General features: G+C 38.9%; 1 protein-coding gene across 5 annotated transcripts; it reads right to left on the bottom strand.

Annotated features, from left to right (window-relative positions):
- Positions 1-737: 737 nt before the first annotated feature.
- asb7 (ankyrin repeat and SOCS box containing 7) lies at positions 738-21,978 on the bottom strand. Of its 5 annotated transcripts, none has more exons than XR_004221852.1 (8): positions 21,785-21,919; positions 18,709-18,753; positions 16,739-16,849; positions 15,901-15,992; positions 14,247-14,505; positions 8,190-8,795; positions 7,423-7,529; positions 1,478-1,562 (listed from the first exon to the last, which is right to left on the bottom strand). XR_004221852.1 is itself a non-coding variant. In XM_012959091.3 (8 exons), the coding sequence occupies exons 5-7, from the start codon at positions 14,455-14,457 to the stop codon at positions 7,516-7,518; spliced, it is 831 nt and encodes a 276-aa protein (XP_012814545.1). In that variant the 5' UTR covers positions 14,458-14,505; positions 15,901-15,992; positions 16,739-16,849; positions 18,709-18,753; positions 21,785-21,919; the 3' UTR covers positions 1,483-1,562; positions 7,473-7,515.
- Positions 21,979-22,009: the final 31 nt, after the last annotated feature.

Genomic DNA, 22,009 nt, shown 5'->3' with positions numbered 1-22,009 from the left:
TATTATTGCCATTACAGTATTAATCCAAACTCTGTGGATACCACTATCCACAAAGTTCCTGCAGGGGGAAACTTACTTGGGATGTCCCACAGCCCTGCGCTAACTGTCAGGCAGCTTTAGTTTAACAATCGGCAATTGTCTATTTAGTGATAAGAGCACATCATTATACACACTGTTTGTTTGGTTACAGAGAGGTTTATCTCAATATATTATTACATTATAAGGTTTCTACTTCCAATATAAAAGTTTTGGATTTGCAGTGGATTGTTGGCATGATAAAGCCAGTGCAGATACAGGTATGGGATCCATTATCCAGAAACACATTATCCAGAAAACTCAGAATTACGAGAAAGCCATGTCCCATAGACTCCATTTTGATCACATATTTTAAAAACATATTTCCATTTTCTCTGTAATAATAAAACAGTATCTTGTAACTGATCCCCACTAACTAATCCTTATTGGAGGCAAAACAATCCTATTGAGTTTATTTAATGTTTAAATGATTTTTAGTAGACAAAGTATGGAGATCCAAATTACAGAAAGATCCCCTAACCAGAAAACCCCAGGTCCCAAGTATTCTGGATAACAAGCCCTATACCTGTACTCCTATAATGTTTTCAGCTGACACTTTCTCAGATGGGTTTTCACAGTCAGCCCTCATCCAAGGGATAGAGACAGGTAACAGGTCCATACGAGTGACTTGCATTTGGGGTTATTGACTGGCGACCACTGGATTATCTCAAAGTGTGACTTTTATTATTTATGTATATAAATAAGACACCATAGCACCATACAAATGAAAGAAAATGGGTCACAGGAGGAGAAACATAAAACTATGTTTAAATGCAAACATAATGCTGATTAAAAAATTCTGGGACCAAAGACTGAGGCTTGAAAGGGAAAAAAAGAACAGAAGAAGATGTAACCAAGTTCCTTGGTTCAAGAAATTGATCTGTTCTGGTGCGTCTCTCTGATTAAAAACAGGGGTTTGTAGGAAGCCAAATATCCCCCCGCGTTGGTGCATCAATCTGAGATGCCCCGAGGGCTCACGTGCAGCAGATGGATTTGCACAATAAACAATAAGAGCTTATACACCCATCAGCCTTTAGATTGGAGCTTACTGGGCCACAGTGAGTATTACCCACAAAAAGAGTTGTTTCATGGGACATTGAATCAATGGACCGCTAAACCTGGACCAGAAACTGCCCCCAAATTAAGACTTTACTAGCACACAACATTAAAAAAAAAAAAAAAAAAAAAAAGAAAGAAAACAAATTATATTAAAATAAAATGTGTATATCTGCCTTCTGACTCCATCCCATATCAGAAATTGCATAGGATATACTTTGTGCAAGACCGCCGCTACTGGTATATCACAACCATAATGAGTTAAAGTTGCTTCAGCCGTGGAAACTGCGCTCAGATATCATCGAATTTGTGTTTTAAGTAGTCTTTTATAACCCTGGCGATAGGGAGCTCGTCCAGTAGCTTGAGATTCTGTAGTCCTATACAGTGGCGAATTTTAATCCGGCATAAATCCTGCAGATATCGGGGCTGCCCTGGGGAGAAACAGAGATATTAGTGTGAGAGCAAGATTTCTTGTAACAGGGGGTGAAGAAAAGACACGTCAATCAAGTTCAACCTCTTTGTCCCAAGGTGGCCTTACACGGGCAGAAGCAAAACGTTAATGTGTACAATGTCTTTCATTTCTGAAAGTAAAGCTTTTTGTAATTTTAAATAACTGAGCACCTGATGAAGGATTATTAGATCCAAAACATGTTGCGTGTTCTATATATAATAACGGTGTTTACTGGATGGGATCTACATCTCTCAAGAGTGACATCTGTTTACAGAATTTGAAGTAAACCCCAGTATGTGTTGCATGAAACATAAGAGAAACCGTCGCTGTCTGACACAGTAGCAGCACCTGGGTCTGAATTATTTTTAGCCACAAAAGTTTTTGTGCTTTTTGAAAAGTAAACATAATTTCAACTTTGCAATATACATCAATTAAAAGATATGCAGCCTTTTCATGATTCAATAATATGGTTTGGAGCAGTTCCCTAAGCCCAGCCCCTGTTCCCCTTCTGATCTGACTGACTACGTTGAGTATTCTCAAATGCTTTTATTCTATATTTTAAAGTAAAGATTGTTGTGCTTACTGGTTACTCATGGAATGAGTGGTTGGTCAACTAGGGCTGCAACCCAGCTGGTATATCCCCAGGCCCCATAATGTTCTTTCCAGTAAATCTGTAATTACCCGTCCTTTGCTCTCCTCCCTCAACTGTTGCTCCACCTGACCAGATTTTCAATACAGTTCCCTGAATCTCTCATGCCCCTCCCAATCTGTCCATTTAGCACCACCCACCCGCTCCTCACTGGCTGGAAAGGACGCACCTGAAAGATGGAAGCACTCTGGTCAGTTGACAATATACCATGATTTTATGTAAATGATTTTATTCTGTGTATACACATTTACAGCAGATTGGGCTGTATTAGCATTGCAGGGTTTATTAACAGAGTAATCAGGGGCAGTTACTCATTCCTTGGTGGTTACAGGGAAAATAAGAATAAAGAAAGATTATAGTAACACTACTAGAGAGACTGACTTGCTAGTCATGCTGACAGAGTATTGGGACATTATTTACATGTATCTCCCCTTACTAATCAGAGCAATTGAGGAGAAGCCCAAATCCTCAGCTCAGACATTGCTGAGTGTGTATGTAAGGCTCACTCCTTGCACAATGCTTGGAAACAAATGTGCAAAAAATGACTCTACATCTCTTGGGAGAGAAAGAAATTCAGACACCCCCTTGTCCGACATAAATGCAATAAATAGGACTTTTGTGCGGAACATACTTTTTGCCTATTATTATTGTAAGAAACAAAGTTTTTGTTATTTCTAGGGCAAAATTATAAACTGAAAGTGCTTATAGTTTCCAGCTTGTTGTGAACAATGGTGGGTAATTATCAGGCTAATCTGATTGTTTGGCCACAGGGGGAAGAACAGATTATGAAGATGGGAATAAGAGTTGTCGGAGAAAGGAATGCATCGCTAAGCTGATGTGATCCACGATTCAATGGAAAAATCAAACCTGCCCAATTAACATCTGGCTTATTTGTGGGCAGATATAGTCAGGTAGGCCAGTCTGGGTTCCCCATACACGGGCAGATGAGCTGCTGAATTGATCTAAAGGGCCCAGTCGGCTGCCTGTGTATCGCCACCTTAACACTGCTCTTTATAGAGAAGTAGTATGTGTAAAAACAAAACAATGACCCATTAGTAGCGCTTTCTAACAAACATCTGGCACATTCTGTGTGTGCTTATCAAGCCATGCCACAAATTCAGCAACTCAGTGGCCTCCAGTTCTGGCGCAATACACAAACTAATGTTTCTGATTCTATCCGCTCCGCGCCCCTGCCAAAAACCAACACTGTGTGACACTAATACGATTAGGAGGAAGTAAAATCACACCCTGTGTGTCTGGCACTAATACAATGCAAAACAGCAACAGATTGACATTTGAGTGGATCGGAATATCTTTCTATTACTTCCCAACCATGAAAATTACAAGAATTTATGACCAGTTTTAGGAAAAACAAGTATGATCTCACCCCCTGCAAATTCTAAGCCGCATAAAAATCTTATGTCCTGAACAGTTTAGCAGTATGGCGAACAAAAAAACAAAATAAAATACACTGGTTATTGGCCATTACAACTAAAACAATTTTTTCTAGCAAAAAGCACTTTGTTATTTTACAGTGCCACATTGTTTATTATTAGCCTTAAAGCGGCAGTATACCCCCCCTTGTTGGACATTAGTTCGTTGGCTTTCTCGTCATGTTTAATTCCTTGCGAGACAGAGAATTAGATTGCCAGTGTACAACCAGTTTTGTTGTCCATTATGCAAGGGGGATCATCTGTGTTGAAATAATCTAATTATGTACCCCATAAGGACCAAACATTGCGGAGCTTAAGTTTGCCCGTATGCCCTGTTAACAAGAAATTACAATAAACATAGATTTTGTGATTAAAACAATACATTTGGCACCAGCCCTGTGTGTTGCACTTGTCAATCAAGGGGGTGTACTGGCCCCTTAAGGTATGGTTCACATTTACAGAAAATCCTCTTACCCAGAAACTCCAGGTCCCATGGCTTCCAGAATACAACTCATAGCTGTACCATGTAGCCTAACATGGCTAAAATGATGAATGCATCCTGTCTTTATGTGGTTTAAAAACCACATAAAGGGGACTAAGGGGTTAGCATCACTCAAGCATCACATCCAAAGGCCAGAGGGCACAGGCTGAAAGGCAGATAATGTACTTTACCAGATAGTCTCAAATGGCCAGCCTGAATACCAGTGTGAGATGTTGGTATTAGATATTTTTGTAATAGTGCTGCACTGAAAAATGCAAGACCCTGACCAATGGTTAGTGCCACAATATGGACCACAAAGGTGGCACAAGCTCTCAAAAAACGAAAGTCCAAGAAATAACTTATGGCTGACAAAAATCAAATAGATATTTCCTATCGGCCCGGTGTGTTCCAGATGTGCCACATACTTATGTGAATTTGCTTTTCTGGTGATTGGAATCAGTCCTGCAGTTGCACACCCCTATTATGCGATTGAGGTATAATACAGATTGTTATTTATAAAGCAAAGTGTGACAGGAATTGCTCTACAGTATTTAGAACAGAAAGGAAATACTTATATTCCCAAATGTCCCCCCCTACCCACATTTGTTCTATAATGACACTGACTAAGAACATTCCAATTACTATCGGGAGTCAGATGTTGAAACTGGCTGTAACACAGTTATTAGGGAACTGCCTCAATGATTTGAGTTGATTAATAAAAAATCCTTTGAACTTGTCATGTGGAGGTTAGCCATTTTACAGCTGTTGGGCTTTGAGGAAAAACCTTACCAATTAGTTATTTTCCTGGACTGGGATTCCTTAGTGATCATGCCTAATGTAAAGATCTCTGCCTATTATCATCATTACTCTGAACACCAGGAAGCTCAACATACATTATCTGTATATGTCATTTCATCTGGAACAGGACCAGAGTTGCCACCTTCCATCAGCAGAAACACAGGCCAGCAGAGAAAGAGCCACTATGATCATGTACAGGGTGAGGGCATGAGGGTGCAGAGGAGTGATGTAACAGAGACATGGTGACATAAGGGGGCAGACTGGGTGAGGAACGGTGAGTAGTACTGCCAATAAATTAATAGTGCCAGTACTACTCACTGTTTCTCACCCAGTCTGCCCCCTTATGTCACCTTGTCTCTGTTACATCACCACAATAGTGAAAACTAGCTTAGCTTACTCTTAGTAGCTTCCTTGCTGCAGCTCTAGGGGCTGGTGGCATAGATCACACATTCTGATGGGAGGGGGACTGAATTCTTATGGGAGGGGGGAACAGAAGAAGGGAGAGAAAAGAGAGCTGCACAGGCTGGGCCCTGGAATTAATCATTTTTCTGAGAGAGGAAGTCAGATACACGAAGAACATGTTTACAAAAAAGGAGACAAGAAATCGTGTGTTTCTTTGGGGACTCAGTGCAGCTTTTCTATAAAATATATAAAAACTGTACTGTTCACTGCACTGTATATAACTACCCTCTCATATTCTACAGATGTTTCCCAAAATGTTATACAAGCATAGGACCCATTATCCAGAATACTCAGGACCTGGGGTTTTCCAGAAAAGATATCCATATCTTGAGTCTACTATAAAATCATTTAAACATTAATTAAACCCAATAAGATTGTTTCACTTGCAATGAGGATTCATTTTATTATAGTTGGGATCATTTTATTTCAGTTTTATTACAGAGGCAAAAAATGACTTATTAGATTAAAATGGAGTCTATAAAAGATGGTCTTCCCGTAATTTGGAGCTTTCTGGATAATGGATCCCATACCTGTACACGTTTAAAAGCTCAATGGGTGGGTGACAAAGAGCTTGGATTGCTGCTACTGACTGGAACAGCAACTGGAACTGAGGGTGTACCTGCATCAGCCAATTGCTGATCGGAAACAGTGCAGTCAGCACAAAGTTTTAAGACCCCAAAATAAAATGCCCAAAGCTTCACGTACAGCTCATTTCACCTAATTGTTCTATTTCCCTCAGACATGTCATGTGTTTAATATGGAACTTTCCTTTGTGGCACAGGATTTTTCCAGCTCATTTCCAGTCAAGTTAACCTCACAGTTTGGTTGTGTTTCAAGATGGGTCTTTGTTTGTGTCAACGCTTCTTTTTATAATAAATGTTCCTCTCTTCTATTACCCATCTGTCCATCTGGGAGCAGCATGTGCTTATGTTTTATCCGGCACCATTTCTGCAATTAGCCTAGAGTACAACAGATAACTGTACTGGACAGGCAAATACATTAAAGGGGCACTCAGGCTTCTGAACCCAAATTTCTTAAAGAGCCCCAAACAACACAGAAACTTCTAATATACCTATCACTGTAATACTTTTTGAAGGAAGATATGAATAAGTAACATTTTTATATTTCTAATTCCAGCTGCAAAACAGCTCTGCTTTCTGCATCATTTGAAATCCAAATTGTAACAACTAGTCCACAGCTTGCAGACAGCGTGAAGAACTACATAACCCACAATGCACTGCACTGTGATGTTCCTTTCCTTATTGATATCACATGTGCAGGGAATTGTGGGATTGGGAGGATGCAAACTGAAGGCAGGCTGAGGACAGTCGACTGTTACTTTTTTTTTTTTGGAGTCTCAAAGTAGTCAGTCAGATCAGCAAGGGAACAGGGGGCCAGGCTTAGGTAACTGCTCCAAACCATATTATTACATTACAAATCATGAAAAGGCTGCAAATCTTTTAACTGATGTATATTGCAAAGTTGTTTAAATGATGTTTACTTTTCAATAAGCTTAAGTTGTGTTTGGGTGGAGCTCCCCTTAAATTTTAAAGGGCATCTAGCAATCAGATACTTACTGACTAAGTTGTAACATATTACTATTAGCCTCCTTCATGTATATGGCACCAACTATTACATTATGCTTTACATGGATTATACATCATCAGTCTAAGTCCCCATAGTGCTTACAGTCCTATATACAGACTTATAATAAAGTCTATAACCTGTATACTTAGAATATTCCTATATTTTACAATGGGGGGTACATTTCCCATAATTTAATATACTATATACATGTGTGGGACCTGTTATCCAGAATCCTCGAGACCTGGTGTTTTCCAGAAAAGGGATCTTTTCGTAATTTAAATCTCTATAACTTAAATCTGAGAAAAAACATTTAAACATTAATTAACCCAATAAGGCTGCTTTACCTCCAATAAGGATTAATTATATCTTAGCTAGGATCAAGTACAAGGTACTATGGGAGATGGCCTTCCCGCAATAACAGATTCCGTACCTGTGCCCCACTTTTTTGGCTCTTCCTTCTGCAGAACCTTTTGTACTAACCTTACAAAGACTTAAATATTTGGACTTGAACTATATGTGTGTATTATAGGCAACTTTCTGTTAAAAAATAGAAAAAAAGCAAAATCAGCATTTACAGTTTGTGGTTCCAACGTTCAGAGAAAGCATGTGGCCCTGAGTAGAATGAAAGGATAGTTGCAAATGAAAAATGAGTTTACGGAAGAGTATAGAAAACTGCTGCATTCATGGAAAGAAATGACTCTATATTTGTTATATGCAGACAATTAAATCGGCCTAATTGTCCTGTGCCATTCACAACACTTTTAAAGATGTTTATCATGATGAAAGCCATTAATGAGAATCTTTTTAGATTTTGTTTCTCCACCCCCCTCCTTTTCAGAGAAAACGTCAATGGTCAGCACTCAATCTTTGTGTCTGTAAAGGTAGAGGCCGTGCCAATATTCACAGAAGATTTATATGCGCTCATTAAAGGGAACTTATGAGAGTTTAGAGCAGAAACGCTCGCTCCTTTGAACAGCTCTGGAGTGCTGAAAGCTATGGGACGATCTTCTTTAATGACTAGCACAACCCTAGTAAAATCAGTATAATAACAGATTAACCCATTCAGAGAAGAGGAACCGAGGTTGGGGATGCTTATTTGGGCCTTTGCTACTTACTGGAAAACAAAAAATGTATTATCAATCAGACTACACATTGGATCTGTACGTAAATGACTTAAGAATATACAGTGTTACCTACTTCTTATTTCCTGTAAGAAATCCAGGCAAGGCCGGCTAGCTCCAGAGATGCTCAACGATACAGCCAGTGGGGTCTGGCCTTCGTAATTTCTAGTGTTCGTGTCTGCACCATAACTGTACAACATTCTCGCACAAAGAACATCATCTCTCAGGGCTGACAGATGGAGGGGGGTCTGACCATCCTCCAGTCTGCCTAAGTTCGTGTCGGCCCCCCTCTGCAGGAACATTCGGCAGTAGGAGTGATTGCTTTTTATAACAGCATAGCGCAGCAGGAACCCGTTTTGAATATCAATATTGGCATTGTGGTCCAGGAGAATCTTTACGCAGCTAGAGCGCTCCCGGATTATGGCAAGTTGCAGAGGAGTTGTGCCTTTGTCGCTCAGGGGATCAACCTCAGCTTTGAACTCAAGTAGCAGCTTAACAAAAGAGTCCCTGCCGTAGTGAGCAGCCACGTGCAATGGCGTCCAACCATCATTGCTCTTAGCGTTTATTATATCACTGCGATACTCCGATTCAAGCATGAGGCGGGCTATCCGTGCTCGTCCGTGCATAGCGGCATAATGCAGTGCTGTAAAACCACCAATCAAATCTTTCACTGTGGGGTCGGCTGCATAAAATAAAACAAAAAGAATAAAACTGCAAGTTCGTATTAAAAAAAAAAGTCAGAAGAAATCCCAAGCAAAACCATAATAACAAAATGAACAGCAGGTGGCACTGTTGTATCAAATTTATTATAATAATAGCTAAAACTGCTAATATCTTAAAAACTTGAAATACAAAAAATAACTGTAAATTGCAGGAGTGCTTGGAAGACAACTTTACATTAATTGGTTTTCAGAGTTTTTTTGTTATTCTATTTTTAAAGATATGGCATAGGATAGGCAACAAGAGAACAACAACATGAAAAGAGAAATAACAAAAACATAAAATACAGATTTATATGTGGATTACATAAAACCTGTGTTGGACTTGGGTCACATGGGTCATTGTGACAAGTGCTTCAGGAAGAGAATTGTGCGCAATGTGGTCTGTCCTTCATCTAGATGCACCCTGAATGGGGGTGACCATACACGGACCGATTCTAGCTGCCGACATTGGTCCTTTAGACCGATCCAGCGGCTTATCAGCCCGTCTAAGAGATCGCCCAGATCTCACTCAGGGAGGTTTGGTTTTTATGTCGGATTGGCAACTGTGCCTATACCCGACATTCTAATTCAATAGCTTGGCCCCAGGGCCAAACAATCTAATAAACCCGATATCACCCAACTCGTAGGTGGGGATATTGGAAGATTGTGAATGTAAACGAAATGTCAACCCCAAAAAAATGTTTTGCCCAATAAAAAAAAACATAATTCTAAGCAACTTTGCAATATCAATTAAAAATTTTTAGTGCTATAAAAGTTATCTGTAAATGTAATTGCTACAGAAAGCAGAATTTGATGAACTCCTGGTTGTTACTTTTTAAACAATGTTGCAAGTGCCAGGCTCCTCCAGCTAGACAGGTCTCTTAAATCTGCTGACGTTTGTTAGATTGTTTCAAACGCCACAGCCGCCAGGGCAGAGAATAGAAAGGACAGGCAAACACTGCTTTTAATAGCAATTATATATACAAATAACTCAAAAACCATTACAAATATGTCATAAATGTATATTGCAAAGTTGATTAGAATTAAGTTTTCTTTTATTAGACAAAACATTTTTGGGGTTGACATGTCCTTTACGTCCAAACAAAGTGCATTGGAAATAGCAGAGTTTATATCAGTAAGGTTACAGATCAATGAAATAAGAACATATGAAGTGTACCTGCTCTGAGGCTGCATATAGTTAGGTATACTCCCGGCACAACACATTTCTTATAAAGAATGTAGCATGTATGTTTACTGTGGGGTTTAGAGCATTGGGTTTTGGAAGGTTGTGTTATAAACAATGCATTGTGCAGGGATATGTCGAAAATCATCACATGGGAATATGCTGAGGCTTTATATATACTTGATATTAATAATAAAATAAGCAGCCCTGGCCAGTTTCATAAATTCTCCTTTATCCCAGTAAAGGTTTATCCACATACACAATGTTTGTTTGGACAGGCACAGAGATTTGAGTGGTTGGGGTACAGGTAAATGCTCTAAAAACCTTAAAGAGATTCATATCAATCACTGACCATGTCAGCAGAAAAACAAACTATCCTTTCACCAACTATATTTTTGCTCTCCTGCCCCGAGCCCCAGTGCATCTATATGGAGGACAGATTGCACTCACCAGAATTCCCTTTGGAAGCACTTATTTCACATGGTCACTGCCTGCCTAAAACCAGGCAGAATGGTTCAAATATCCCTTGTACACATGAGCATGATTTCATCACATGGGGGATTGACAAGGGAAAGAGCAATTCTATTAGGTACCAATGTTTGCTGAAACTTTGGAAAAATAAACCAAATGGAAACTACATAGAAATATACTTGCTCCTAAAAGACACGTTGACTCTTGACATTTTAAGGCACCTCTCTGTTAAGGAAAACACAATGTTGCACTTGTTGCTCCTTTGCCCTGTATTGGCCATAACCTTTCCTTTTTGGTTATCTATTCCCCATAAGCACTTTTAAGCACTTTTTACACAAGGACATGAAGAAAAATGTAAACTGCAAATATAATAAACTTAGTGCCGTCTGCTGGTCAGTTTCCCAGCCTTGATATAGGCAGAAGAACATGTCAGAAGAAAAACAGAGAACTGTTCTAATGCTGCTCTGCTCATGTCTTTCCAAGAGATCAACATCAGAACAGTTCTACTGACCAGCAGGAAGTGCCGTTGTTACACAGTATTAGCAGGTTTCTTCATATCCTGGAATCATCAAAAATGCTTAGAAGTGCACTCTGAGTTCTTTTAAAGGTTACATTTCCTTTAATGTAACATTTTCTAACAATGTTTGCAGCCCCATGCTGAGATTAGTCACCCACCGATACATCTCTGCTCCCTGAAAAGCTTTTCCTCTGGCAATAGAGGGAATCACTGGTGAAAAGGCCTACACATGTCCATGCTGGAAAGGTTGAAGAAAAGTTGTGAAAATTCTGAATTTTTTGACTAATCGCATGAAAACTGCAACTTTTCTGAATTGTTGCACAAGAAACCAGCATAAAAAATCTGAAACCCTCTAAAGTTTTGAAACAAAAGAAGGATCCTCCAGGGAAGGGACATCTGCCATTGACTTCTACATGATCTGGGCAAGTTTTAGCTGGTGAATTGACAAATTCAGATTTTTAGCCGTTTTGATGCATAGTAAATCTCAGAAAAGTTGTGGCTTTTTTTCTGCGCCTTGTAGCGCTTAAAATACAAATGGAAAAAAAATCTGACAGTAAATGGTCCCTATAGAGTCTAACTGGATGTCATACAAGATTGATTGATTTCTCCTAAGAGCCAGAACTCAAGCTGCAGAAGATGAAATATTCTAGTACACGAGTTGTTGCAACGGGGCTTTCCACCCCAACATGTCTTTCTCACATCTCCACATTTTCTCTTCATTGCTTTCATTTTCTTCTTAAGAGAAAGCATGTGTAGGAACATCTGCCGATCAGCGGATTTCCTGTGGTCTGGCACGACAGGCGTAAGGATTTTAAGCACGCTCCTCTGAGGCCTGTCTCATTTCCAAGCAACAAATCATATATCAAGTGTCTCTTAGAACATTTTGTTTTATTTACAGGGAACACCCCCCGATCCACTGCAGAAATGGACAGCAGACAGCAAAAGCTGCTCTCTCATATCTAATGTACAACAATGTGGCTTGAAACAACAAGCTTTCAATTTTCAAACATTTGTTAAAGGGTAACTAAAAATAAAGACTACAGAAAAAGAAGGGCAGTAGGTAAAATAGAGAGCATGGAAGTCAGGCTGGAATATGGACAGACAAGATTAAAGATTAAGATTACATTTTCCTTTAAAACTCGCCCAAATATATTCAAGGTCCTAGCCTATATCACTGCAAATTGAAGGTTGGTAGTTAAAAACAAACTCAAACCTGTGTGTCAAAGACATGAACAAAATGCCCATGTGATAGGGCCTTTATTAAAAACACAAAAAGGTTACCATATTTCCCCTTTAAACAGGTGGGTGGGGAGTTTATTTTATGCGTGTCCAGGCAAAATCCTTCATAGGCATGCATTATGCCGTTACTATGGCTCATTTTAAAGGGTAGGTCTGAAATCCCGATTGCAAAAAAATAGTTCAGACCATACCCATTTGAAAAGGAATACGCTGCCATCTACTGGTGTAAAGCCAAAACAAAGAGCAAGATCAGGTCTGTATGTATAGTTCTAATCCTACTATAATAAATACAGAATTTGATGCTGGTAAATTTATTAGAAAAAGTTAAATAGTTGAAGGGAAAGAAATAAAGCGTGAGAAGCAAATGAAATAATAACCAACAAAAATAAGTAATTTCCAGAATAAGTCTCAATACTGCAACTATAAGACAAAGACCTCAATACAGAGGCACAAAGGGTCTGAAATTATCCTTTCAAGGCCTTTTTATGTTTTGCAAATAACTAGGGACTATGAAGAAATTATTTGAGCAAAGTGTTTAATTTCACAGAATGGTATCTTTTGTTAACCCTAGCTACTACATATGTCATTGACAAATAAAGCCAAAGATAGAACCAGCAAGAAAAGCATGAAATTATCTTTAAAGGCGCTAAAAGATCTTTACACTGCCCTATGCTCTAATCTGGCTGTGGGGCTCCCATTCCCATGGCATATACCTAGAATACAACAAAATGCAAATGGCACTCAGAGCTGCAAAAAAGGGAACAAGGCCTTTAAAAACCTTTATTGCGGAGGTGCAACGTTTGGGGCAAACGAAACGTTGCACCTCCGCAATAAAGGTTTTTAAAGGCCTTGTTCCCTTTTTTGCAGCTCTGAGTGCCATTTGCATTTTGTTGCTACTTTGGTTTTGGGAGGGTGCCGATCCCTCCAGCAGTGTGCACCGGGCGGTTAATTATTTTGGAGAGCCAAAGGGTGTGCGGTATAGGTCTCTTTTTTGCATATAACTAGAATACAACAGCTTCAGAACCAAAGTGGAGATAAACAGGGTTAAGAATAATTTCTGGCAAATAGATATTAAATATGATTGGAAATTAAATGATTTAATCTTTTAGAAGGGAATTCACAAAAGTGTGTTTTAAAAATGAAGTAAACTTTTCCCCCTGTGTCAATTCTTAGATAATCAGCTCCAGTTTGTTTCTCCTAACCTTAATTTCACACCTCATGTAGGGATTAGCCCACCTATTATCAGATGCAACAATGTAACAATAAGTGCAATAGAAGCCTCATTAATATTTTTATAAGCAAGTAATTAATTCATACAATTTTATATAAAAAAAAGTTTTTACTTCACGTTTGCATTATTATGCTAGTTTCATATTAACAAATGAGGCAATAATAGTGTATTAAGTAAATATGTTGTATAAATTTTATCTAAAGGTAAAGTAATGTCTCCCAGGCAAAATTGTAGTTTTAGCAGCAGTGCCCTCTTTTCAGTTGTTTCACTGACACTAACACCTACTGGATATAATGTATGCAGTGCTGCATTCATCAATTGAGAGAAGAGAAATTAAGAAATATTTTAGTTGAAAAGGCATGTGTTCTCCCATATTGGCCTATAAAATAGGCAGGAAATCTCTTCTCTGAAAGACAGCACAAGGCACAGGTACATCTGAGAGTCACCTGATGACAGTGACAGGTTTAGGAAGAGCAAAAGACAAAGAAATGTGTGTAAAAAAATGTAAAAACTGTCTATTTAAAAGACAAATTCACAAAAGTGGAGATAGAGGTTTGTGAATATGGTGAGAAATCAGACAAATCTATCTTCACTTTCATCTTGTATTAATATCAGCACTTATGTTAATTCCCCACTTAGTGTTTTTGGCCCTTTAATATTTCTGTGAAAAAAACTCTATTGCAACAAGTCGGATTATAGTATCAAAAAGTGGGATTATAGTACCAAAATGTGGGATTATGGTACCAAAATGTGGGATTATGGTAGAGATCACATAAATCATAAGCAATTACCTCCATGTTCTAGGAATACCCGTACGCATCTCTCTTTTCCCCGAGCAGCAGAGAAGTGTAGTAGAGTCCACCCGTTGGCATCTCGTCCGTTAGGGGAGTATCCCTGCTCCAGCATTGAGCGTACAGTATGTACATCTCCAGCAGCGACAGCTGCCTGGATACGCAGCTCCTCCTGTAACTCAGGATTCCTGCGGCAGTGATGGTGTAACATCCTTCCACTCTTCTATACCTCACCATAGACTCCTGGGCTCAACACCACCTGCACCAAGCGAGAGGACAGACATAATAACATTAGGTACAATTATACAGCTTGCCTGTATTTGTAATGGTTCACATCCAGAGCAGGCCCAAACTGCTTTAAGCCATTCAAAAAAACCTTCACAAACTATACATTTTTACCATACACTGCCCTGTGTTAGATGGTATTTATAAATAAATAAACATTTTTGCAGGGGTGCTCACAGTGAGAGGGGCCCAATGGGAACCCACAACACCACTCTCTGTCCCAACTGGCAATTTGTACATCAGCTGGTGGTCCTTTCATGCCAAGTCCATGGCTCACAGAACTAGCTGGTTCATCTGTGTTCCCAGAGGCACAGAATGATCAAAAATGCAAGTCCAGTCAGCAAGCTAGTTAAAAGCGCTTCTATTCTCTCTCCTGCCTGACTCAAGCTGTTCTCAAGAGTAAAGCAGGCAAATAACATAACCAAAACCATAGTTGGGCAACATTACTATTAAATGCTATTAACATGTTTACAGTATGTCACTACAAAATAAAATGCCTCCATTAAGGCAAGCACTCCAGATAACTGGTGTTACCCCAGTTTAATCTATTGCCGATGTGTTGATTCTGTTACAAACAATAAATTGATCTGGTGGGAAATGTAAGTGTTGGGTTTATACTTGGCAGGAGCAGGTGTGAAGCTCAGATTAAACTGTTGCCATTAGAAATTCCTTAGTGGTCAGAGCTCACGTTACCTGGGTTATTTGCAGGGGAATTCAGCCAAGATTAATATTGCACAACTTAATATTGCATCTCAACATGGCACAAATACATTCAGTCATTTGGAAGGCAGTTGCTAGAAACATCTAGAAACTTATTAAAAGGATACTAGCAGTATATTTTCAAACATATTCAAATCCACTAAACTGCAGTGGCAGTGTAATACATGTTTAACAAATAGTAATTTTTCATATTTTCTTAGTTATTTTTATATTTAATAACAGTTCTGTAATCTACCATTTCTCTTCTGGCTGCAAACAACACACTCATGCTGTGAGTCGCTGACCAATGCATTACAAGCACACAGCATGGCTGAGCTGTATGTAATAGTAAAAAAAAAAAAAAAAAAAATTAGTACAGGAAGCACAATAATAACCACAATCTATTTATTTGCCTGGCCAGCCTGCTTTTAAAAATGACATGCAAGTGCACGCATGGAGTTAATTCCAGCCTACGCCTGTCAATAATTACTGGGTTCCCTTTGCATGTTGGGCTATATATGATTTTATATACAGTATACAAGCAGTACATAAAATGGCATTCCAATATTTTGCCCCTATTAGTCTGGATGCTGAGCTGGAATTTTTTTAACTCACAGCCAGCCACAAATCTGCAGGTAAGAACAACTGAAAGTAGTTAGTGTTATTATACCTTGCTGGGAATTTTCACAATTGTTCTGCGAGTTGTAGAGCAGCTCCCTTTATTACAAAAGGGCACTTCATGTCTAGAGAAAATGTGTTCACCTGGTTAACAAAAATAGCAAATTAAATATTGCATTATAGTGGAAACAATATTGTAAATAAGCTTTAAAGGGAAAGCATAAATAGAATGTAACATAATTAAATAACATTCCTACACAGTAATAATCTAAAACTAATTCATTTTTCAGTGGCTTCTCCATTAATAGCCTGCCAACGAGGAATTCATGTACCATCAAAAACATGAATAGCTGTCCATTTGCACTGAAACATGAGGTAAAAAGGCAGATAAAAAAACCACCAGAAGAATGAACAAACTATACACCAGGAAAAGAAAATGACATTAATGTGTTCCACAAAGAAAGCCTTTAGGATATCATAACTAACATTTAAGACAGACTGCTGCAATATAAAGCTCAGAAAACCTTATCTTAAATATTCTTTCCTACATTGATTAAGCAGATACATACAGTACCTCTGCATAATTCACTGGTGCAAATATGTAATACTTTTTAATATATTATGACTAACTGTAGTCTTAAAGGAAACTGCATTTTTACTATCTACTTATAGCATGCTGTACATAACCTGCCAATTCTGAATTATCAAGAGAAAGAATCTTTATGACAAAGAATTGATACCATGTCAGTTATAGGGATTTGTCACAGCATAGATAAAGGCTGTTGTGGCATATATACAGATTCAACTGCCAGCACAATAGTCCCATCTGTAAGCCATATATAAGCTACAGTTCTCATTGTATATAACAGAAGCAGATGAGCAGCTATTACCAGCAAATCATTGGCAAAGTTTTCCTCATGCAAAGTCAAGGTACCCGAATGCCATTTCTGAGATAAGAAGTTCATAAAAATGGTTTCCATCTGAATCCTCCTGTTCCTGTCCTGTAAAACACAGCAGAATATTACCTACCTCATTATTTTCATATATTTGCATTTACCACTTCCTTTGAGTACAGAATACAGTGCTTACACACAGTTTACTATTGTCATACAATAAACACATATAATATATAAATAAATATGGTAAATAGGAGTACTGATGCATACATTTTAAAATTGATGTATAACTAATGAGATCACTAATTACTAACTCTTCACTTTTGCAAGTGCAAATCACTAGGGGCAAAAACGCAGTCATATATTTTCCCACAATGCAATGCATGGTCCCCAGAATTCAAGCATAAAAATCTGCACCTGTGCCAAAGCTTGAGCATGATTAGGCTATAAAGGGGACCTCTAGCATCTGCATAGGTGAACTGCATGGATGTTTCAGTGCCATTTTTTCATTGGGTGCTCAAATGGTATTGCTTCTGCTACAGGGTCAAAACGGTATTAGCCTGCGATTCAGTACGTGGGAATCACTTACATGTGTAGGCGCAACATGAAAATTAACCCCAGATGTTAACTCTTTGGAGCATGTGTGAATTTCAGGGCTCCACTGCACCTGTGGCCCCCTAAACTGGTTGCCAGATTTTTGTTAGTTATTTTTTTTTTTTTAACACCTAGGGGCACATTTACTAATCCACGAATCCGAATCACGAATGGGAAAAAATCGTATTAGAAACGAAAATTTCGTAAGATCGCAAATATCACGAAAATGCTTACGAAAAAATCGTATTAGTCACGATAATATCGTATTGGCGATCCGAAAGTCACAAAATTTTCGTACCAAACAATTGTAAACAGTGGTAAAACCTTTCCTATTTTTTCGTGCAAACGTCCGAAAAAGTCGTGCGGACGCCCGAAAAAATCAGTGAAAATACGCTCGGGGCGTTCGCATGAACGCTCGTGCATTCGTGCTTTTGTAAATGTGCCCCCAAGCCTTTCATTCTGACCCTTTCGTATTCCTCTGCCAGTCTGGCATTAAAACCACTGAAAAGAATTCTAGCAACCAAAAATCATTGCTTCTAAAAACCAGTCTTAATTAAACCATTCATAAAACACAAAAAATAAAAAAATAGAGACAACTTATCTTAAAGGAATATTGTCATGGAAAACATGTTTTTTTTCCAAAACTTATCAGTTAATAGAGCTTCTCCACCAGAATCCTGCATTAAAATACGTTTTTCAAAAACACACACACATTTTTATATATTTAATTTTGAAATTTCACATGGGGCTAGCCATTTTCTTCATTTCCCAGGGTGCCACAGCCATGTGACCTGTGCTCTGATAAACTTCAGTCACACTTTACTGCTGAGCTGCAAGTTGGAAGCAGAACAATGGGAAGGGAGCAAGATAGCAGCTCCCAGTAGGTATCAGAATAGCACTCAATAAAAGAAATCCAAGTCCGGCTTGGGACTCCTCCAGTTACATAGGAGCAGGAGAAACAGGTTACCTGAAAGCAGTTCTAATGTGTAGCGCTGGCTCCTTCTGAAAGCTCAGACTCAGGCACAATGCACTGAGATGGCGCCTACACAACAATATTACAGCTAAAAAAAAATACATGTATTGGTTCAAGAATACAATTGTATATGGTAGAGTGAATTATTTGTTGTATAAACAGTGTAATTTAGAAATAAAAAGTATACCATAAAAATCACAACAGTATCCCTTTAAGGTACAACAACTACATCTACAAAATAGTTCAAGGTGAACTGTCTTTTTAATTGTAACATTATTATGTGTCTGGGCATATCACTCCCCAAGGAGCTCAAATAGTAAAACCAGATATTTACAAAATAAAGATGGAGCCTCATTTGACATTAGAGAGCAAATCAACAACCCCCCCAACGTCTTACCTTTGATCTTTTCCTTTCACTTCATTAATTCTAAGAAATGCTAACCTGCAATATAGTACAGAATAAAATTGTTAGGGCTTTAGAAAGGACATAGAAAATGGAAAAAAATAATGAAGTCCAGTAAAAAAACAAACAAACAAACAAAAACAACATTTATTCAATGAAAACTGTGGTCTTATCCTGTCTAGGGGAAGCCTGGGAAACTGAAAAAAAGGAAATTCTTAGTATTGTCTATGGCAGGGTATTTTCTGGCATTTAGTTGCCAAGACAAGTAGCTGCTTCTAAGTAGCTCAGTGTGTCTTCACCCTAATTTCTAAAGAATTCCATAGTTTAGCGAACATTAGCATTGTGTGTCTGTGTTGGGTAGGGTAAAGGTGCCCTAAGTTTGTTGAGTATGCTGGGGGCTTCCAGGGTCCAACTTATTAAAGTTTTGCCTGAAACAACCGTGCCTTAAAGAAGCCTTGCGTTGCTTTCCATAATGCAATGGTTTATTTTATAAAGCTTTTCAAAATCATTCTAAGCGCTCATTATAAGGATACTTATAATGGTAACAAAGAAAAGCTTTAAATAAATATTGTGGAAAATGAATGTATCAAGAACCACTTCCAGGACTTACCTCTCCACAAGAGGACAAGTTTCAGCATCTACACTGGGTGGCAGGCTATTCCCCCAATGTATGCTCCACTGGGGGTAGTTGGTGGCTCTGAAAGGCAGCCATTGCCGTATACGGTGGCACTCCTGCCTACCACAGCCATGCAATATCCCCTAACCAAGCATGACAGAGGAATGCACTGCCCACCTGCACAGACACTATAAATTTAATTTAAAAAAAAAATTTCTCTTACCAAATATTTGGCTACTCTTATCCTGCACATCAGTTAACCAAAAACAAAAAAAGTTAATTTTGTTGTTTTTCAAATAGGGCAACCTAGTCTTACATGGCACTCACTCATTACCCAAACTTTGACTGGACGGTTGGTGGATTTGTTTGCTCTTTTTAACTAGTCTATTTCATTTAAATCAATAGAGCCTCTTGGATGAGCAAAGATAATATTATATGTGGCACATATCTATACTCTGCCCTCAAAAAATCTGCTGGCAATTTTATGGCTCACTTCTCATAGCAATCAATGGGATCTGCAAGTGAGTATGGCATGCAAGAGGCAATTATTTCCAGAATACTGAAATGTTTCTGGGTGGTAATTGTGCCATGCTCATTAGGAATTCAAAAAGTGGTACAATGAAATGAATGCTCATTTTTTCAGTTCAAGCCCCCTTTGGTTGATATGTTTTCAGCTAGAAAACATTAGTGTATCAGTCACAGAAATATGTAGAACAGTAAATAAGTCTTTGCACCAAATCTCACCCTAAGGGCTCTTAGATGTATCTGTAAGTGTATATAGTTTGTTTGTTTTTTTTTAGATTTACCCCAAACTAACCTATAGTTTGGGCCCCCCACAACTGCTCCAGGGGGGCAGCCGACAGTTTGGGAACCACTGCCCTAAATATTGATAGTTGTTAACAAAAGCCTTTAAAAATGATTACTCTTTCTATGCATCTTGTATTGGATATTGTCTGTATCTAAATGCCAGACCACAAACCATTACAAGATCTAAACTTCCGAACTACACTACTAAGTAAAAGATAATAAAGTTTTATTACTTCATTTTAGCCCTTATCATATGTATCAGTAATATATGGTTCCAAAAGGGCAACAGCTGGAGCTATATTTTTCTTTTAATCATGATTTCCATTTTATTTTTATGGATATAAGGAAAAATAAGCCAGCAGATGAAATGTTGCCATCTTCTATTAATTGAAAAATAGAACCTGTATTACAGAACTAACACTTGTGTCAAATTGTACTCTGAATGGCACAGTTGTTGTTCTATAATAACTAACAGCTAATACGAGATCAGTACCAAAAGTATGTGGGAATAGTGAAATTTTATGCTGCAATATGACAAGAGTGTATGGAATATTGGTTTATGTTTATTAGATTGATATTTAAACTACAGATGATAAAGGAATGCAATTTTGACAACTCTGGGTAAAGAGCATGTAATTATTTTTTTTTATTTGAACGTAAAGGAGATCTGACAGATTGAAGTATTTAAGAAATAATACAGACAATATTAATGGACAGAGGCATTTTCATGTGTTTGGGGTGACATTGCTTTCATATTGTTAGAGGCAGGGTTTCAGCAGATGAGGCACAAGCTTCATTATAGGGGACGTAACCCTCAAAACAAATGTTTGTCTAATGGAAAATAATGAAATTCTAAGCAACCTTATGGTATGTTTATTACACTGTCAGTCAGTGGTTTTCAAAGTGAAACTACAATGGAAAGCAGTCTTTGTCCCTTTTTGCACTGCATGATTCATATCAGGTCTGTTACCCAGCTACACTGTCTCAAGTCAGAACCACCAGGGCAAAGACTGGTTCATATTTACAAATAACATATTGACAATGGCTTTAAAGTTAAGTGATGTAGAAAAGTTGCATAGAATTACAATATACTTCACCAAGTTAGAGTTTATTTTGAGGTTTGCATGCCCTTTGGTGCCGTTCTCATATAGTTACAGACATGAGGGATATTGTGATGGACAAACTAGGCCTGATCCCATGTAAAGCCTTTGCTAGGAGCAGATGGCCGAGGTTTATTTGCTGTGGAACATAAGGTGGCTGCCTAGGAAGCAGCTGATGCAATGCAGACACACTAGGCCGTGGAGCTTCCCCTGCGGGTCTCCAGCCATTGTGAGACTAAACTATGAGCAACCCCATTGGCAGCCGGGGTAGAAGAGGTGCAGGGTAAAGGCTGGCCAGTTCAGGGGCAGACCGGGCAACAGTAAAGCAACGGAAGCAGAGGGCTGGGGGGCGATACTTGCAGGAAGTGGCTGCTTGCTTGGGGCTGTGGGTTGGAATGAGCCGGGAATGAACACTACAGCTTGGGAAGTAACGGGCCCCAGTGAGTGCGGGCCTGCCTGTTAGTAGCAGCTGCAAGCCAGGGAGTGCCCGCCTGGGGAAGTAGTGAGAGGTATTGGGGCGCTCCGGTAAGGTAGAAAGCACACTCACCCGTGGGGCACACCGCTGCCCAGCGCCACACACCGGTCCGTACTTCCCGGGGCCTGCCCCATAACCCACCGCGTTAACGGGAAGCAGATTGAACCCCCTCAACGCCTGCAACCAATCAGCACTCACTGCCGTAAACCGCCTCAGCTACGTCGCAAAATATGGAAGCCACTAAATACAAAGCGCGTGCGAGAAACAATTCCGGAGCCTACGTCACGCACGGCGCTT

Source organism: Xenopus tropicalis, chromosome 3 (assembly GCF_000004195.4).
Source record: "Xenopus tropicalis strain Nigerian chromosome 3, UCB_Xtro_10.0, whole genome shotgun sequence".
In the NCBI taxonomy this organism is placed as follows: domain Eukaryota; kingdom Metazoa; phylum Chordata; class Amphibia; order Anura; family Pipidae; genus Xenopus; species Xenopus tropicalis.
Note: the sequence above shows the minus strand (reverse complement) of the source record. Positions and strands in the feature narration are given on the sequence as shown.